This window comes from Saccostrea cucullata, unplaced genomic scaffold, assembly GCF_032062105.1.
Source record: "Saccostrea cucullata isolate Sc308-1 unplaced genomic scaffold, CSIRO_AGI_Scuc_v1 ctg73, whole genome shotgun sequence".
NCBI classification, from domain to species: domain Eukaryota; kingdom Metazoa; phylum Mollusca; class Bivalvia; order Ostreida; family Ostreidae; genus Saccostrea; species Saccostrea cuccullata.
The window spans coordinates 375,263-378,142 of NW_026930974.1; the positions used below are offsets into that span (position 1 = coordinate 375,263).

Genomic DNA, 2,880 nt, shown 5'->3' on the forward strand with positions numbered 1-2,880 from the left:
TGGAACATTTACATAACATTCAAAGTTTCAAGTGTCCAGTTTGGCAAATTTTAAGGGCAAAGCCATCAAATATCTTTCCGTACTTTGGTTTCAGTACCGAAGTATATCGCTTTACAAATAACAGTTGTTTTGCTAATTTATCTATTTCTAGTACAGTTCAAGATAGTGCTTCTTAAGAGTATTATATCTGACAAGGGAGGTCTCATTAACAATTAACAAAATGTTCAAAAGCTTAACAGCTTCGCTCCTTACCATAACGTATTCGTACGTCGCACTTTATGAAAAGCTTATAATGACATAAATCTTTTTTAAAACGAGTGGGATGTATACGGCTGAAAGGCTGACGAACTACTTTTTTTCTTACAAAAATAAAAGTTTTACATTTCTCCAGCAGACTGAAGATAATCTTAAATACACCTCCTGGTTTTTTCCTATTATTTAGTTATCATTTGCGGCACTGAATACACTTTTAAACATCCTAAAGATAAACTGTGCATTGTCATTTTAATGCCTTACGTACACTCGACGGAGTAAACAACCTACCCCGAACAAGGTCACGGGTGCCTAATCACTGAACCCGACATTAGCTACCTACGTCTTTTGTAAACACCTTTCCTATTGGACAAGAAGTCGTGCCTCTTCACTATATAAATTACTTATGTGAAAGTTACGAAATTATACCGTTTTCTTTAAGACTTGTGTTGGTAGCTCTCTTCTCTTGAAATGAAAGCCATGGTGAACACTGGAAAAGGATCGTTGCTCCGCTGTGTTATGCTTGGTGACGGGATGGTGGGGAAGACCTCTGTTATTCACTCTTTTCTGGGATATACACTGTCACCTAGTTATACAGCCACTGTATTCATGGATAACTACTGTACTCACCTCAGTTTGGCTGGAGTCAAGCATCAGCTGCAAATCACAGATCTCTCAATTGAGGTAGGATACTCTCTTTTATTTCTAGATTCTCTAAAATAGCAAAACTAATACATTTCTGGATTATTTAAAAAAGAAGAGAGTTGATGCAGAATTCTTATGGTTTATATTTTGTTTTTTGCAGGAAGACCTCCACGTGAGACCTAACTGTCAGTCTAGTAACCTAGTTACAATCGTCTGCTACAGTGTGGTGGATAAGGATTCTTACTATAACATCAAGTCTTTCTGGCTACCCTTGATTCGAAACATCAACCCCAAGATCCCCATACTGCTCGTAGCCACACATACAGACTTAAGATGTGAAAATAACCCAAACCACGTCACAGAAGTAGAAGGAAGAAACCTGTGTAATGAACTCAATATGTCCGCTTTTCTTGAATGTTCTGCTGTTCAAAAAACTGGTATTTCCAATGTCTTCGAAATGGTAGCTGGTCTTTCACTTCAGCTCACCCTGAAAAACAAGAAAGCAAAAGTCAATCAAAGGAAACACGACCGGTGAACTATAGAAATACGTGAACTGTTTCTTTATCCATCCAAAGCTTTCAAAGCTTTTTAAAGAGGGCCCATGTCTCCGTACAGAGCGGCTATTTCGTTATGTGTAATATGATTTGTAATGTGAGCATAACTCTTGCAAAGAGACACAACGACTTAGCTATACACGTGAAGCACAAATAAGAAATTGAGAGCTTGTACAAACCAAAGCATGTCGCAGCAGCATAGTAAAACAGTAATCCTGGTGAATACTCTTAGATCTGACTACATGAATCATTTGTTTCCTTTTTTATGTGCAATATTATTATCGTTCATGAATGTTTTGTTTGTTTTGCTCGTTTGTAAGATTTGTTCTAACATATTGTTGTATAGTTGGTGCATTTTTCATATTAATTTATATACGTCATAAAGAAAGGTATTAAATCATCTATATTTAAATCTCGAGAATCTTATCTTTTTTTAACAAAGCAGATACACTAATAATTTTAACAAGTGTTCAGATCCGGACTTCTAAGCCACTGCTGAAGTTCATCGACTCCTGGGGAAAAACTTTCATTTGATAATAAGCCAAAGTAGTCCTGGGCTATTTATTGTATGTATATTAAAGATGACATCGCTGGAATACAATTTATAGAAGTATTTGGGTCATAAATTTGTTCAGTTCTGATCCCTGTGAATGTGTCTTCTCTTTCAGCAAGACCGTGTAGTCATTGCAGGTAACAGGGTACACAGGATTAAGTCTAAGCCTGTATTTGTCTGCGGAATGAATAATATGCAATGAAAATTATTTTTCTTTTACCTTTTAAGTATCATTATTTCTTAATCTATCCTCGGTAGTCCGAGAAAGGCGAAATTGATAACTGCAGATACCAAGAAAAAGAGTTGGGATCATACTGCGTAGTTATGGTTTCAAAGAACTGGGAAAAGAATTCTGAATACTGGAATCAAGAAAATACGATATTTCTAGATTGGAATACCAATCAACATAAAAGTGTAGTTTGCTTTTTGTATCCCCCTATCAAAGCAACAGTATGTTTGCTTATTGCATTCATACTCTCGTTTCTAGAGTTAGAAACAAAGAACATGTTTACTTAATCACCAAAGTTGAGCCAATTTAAAGAAGTTCTAACAGAACTCCCTGACCACTGTCCGAATCTAACTTTTGATAAATGACCAAGTACAACACGTTTACCAATCACGTGAATGTCCCTGGGTGTTTGTCTGTTCGGGAGGGTAAAGTACAAGGCCCGTGGATTCGTTCTAGCTTTCCGCGTTAGTTATTTCAGGATTCCTCCCAAGGTCAGAGGCATTAAAGGATACTTGGTTCGTCACCTTTCTGGTGGACAAAACATGTTGAAAACACAGCAGGTGTCGGAATGCTAGTGGCTTAACAGACTTGGATAAAGATTCCAGTTTGGTAACCTGTTGCAGAGCAAGTTGTTTACTTGGATAATG

At 36.9% G+C, this 2,880-nt stretch overlaps 1 protein-coding gene across 1 annotated transcript; it reads left to right on the top strand.

Annotated features, from left to right (window-relative positions):
- Positions 1 to 545: 545 nt before the first annotated feature.
- Positions 546 to 1,842, top strand: LOC134230812 (cdc42 homolog). The gene is made up of 2 exons (XM_062712664.1): positions 546 to 936; positions 1,058 to 1,842. Exons 1-2 carry the CDS (start codon positions 724 to 726, stop codon positions 1,430 to 1,432), a joined length of 588 nt encoding a protein of 195 aa, XP_062568648.1. The 5' UTR covers positions 546 to 723; the 3' UTR covers positions 1,433 to 1,842.
- Positions 1,843 to 2,880: the final 1,038 nt, after the last annotated feature.

Excerpts from the sequence above, each read along its gene's own strand:
- LOC134230812 (XM_062712664.1), top strand. The coding sequence starts at position 724 with ATGAAAGCCATGGTGAACACTGGAAAAGGATCGTTGCTCCGCTGTGTT. Across the intron at positions 937-1,057 it reads TCACAGATCTCTCAATTGAG|GAAGACCTCCACGTGAGACC; the intron begins GTAGGATACTCT and ends TGTTTTTTGCAG.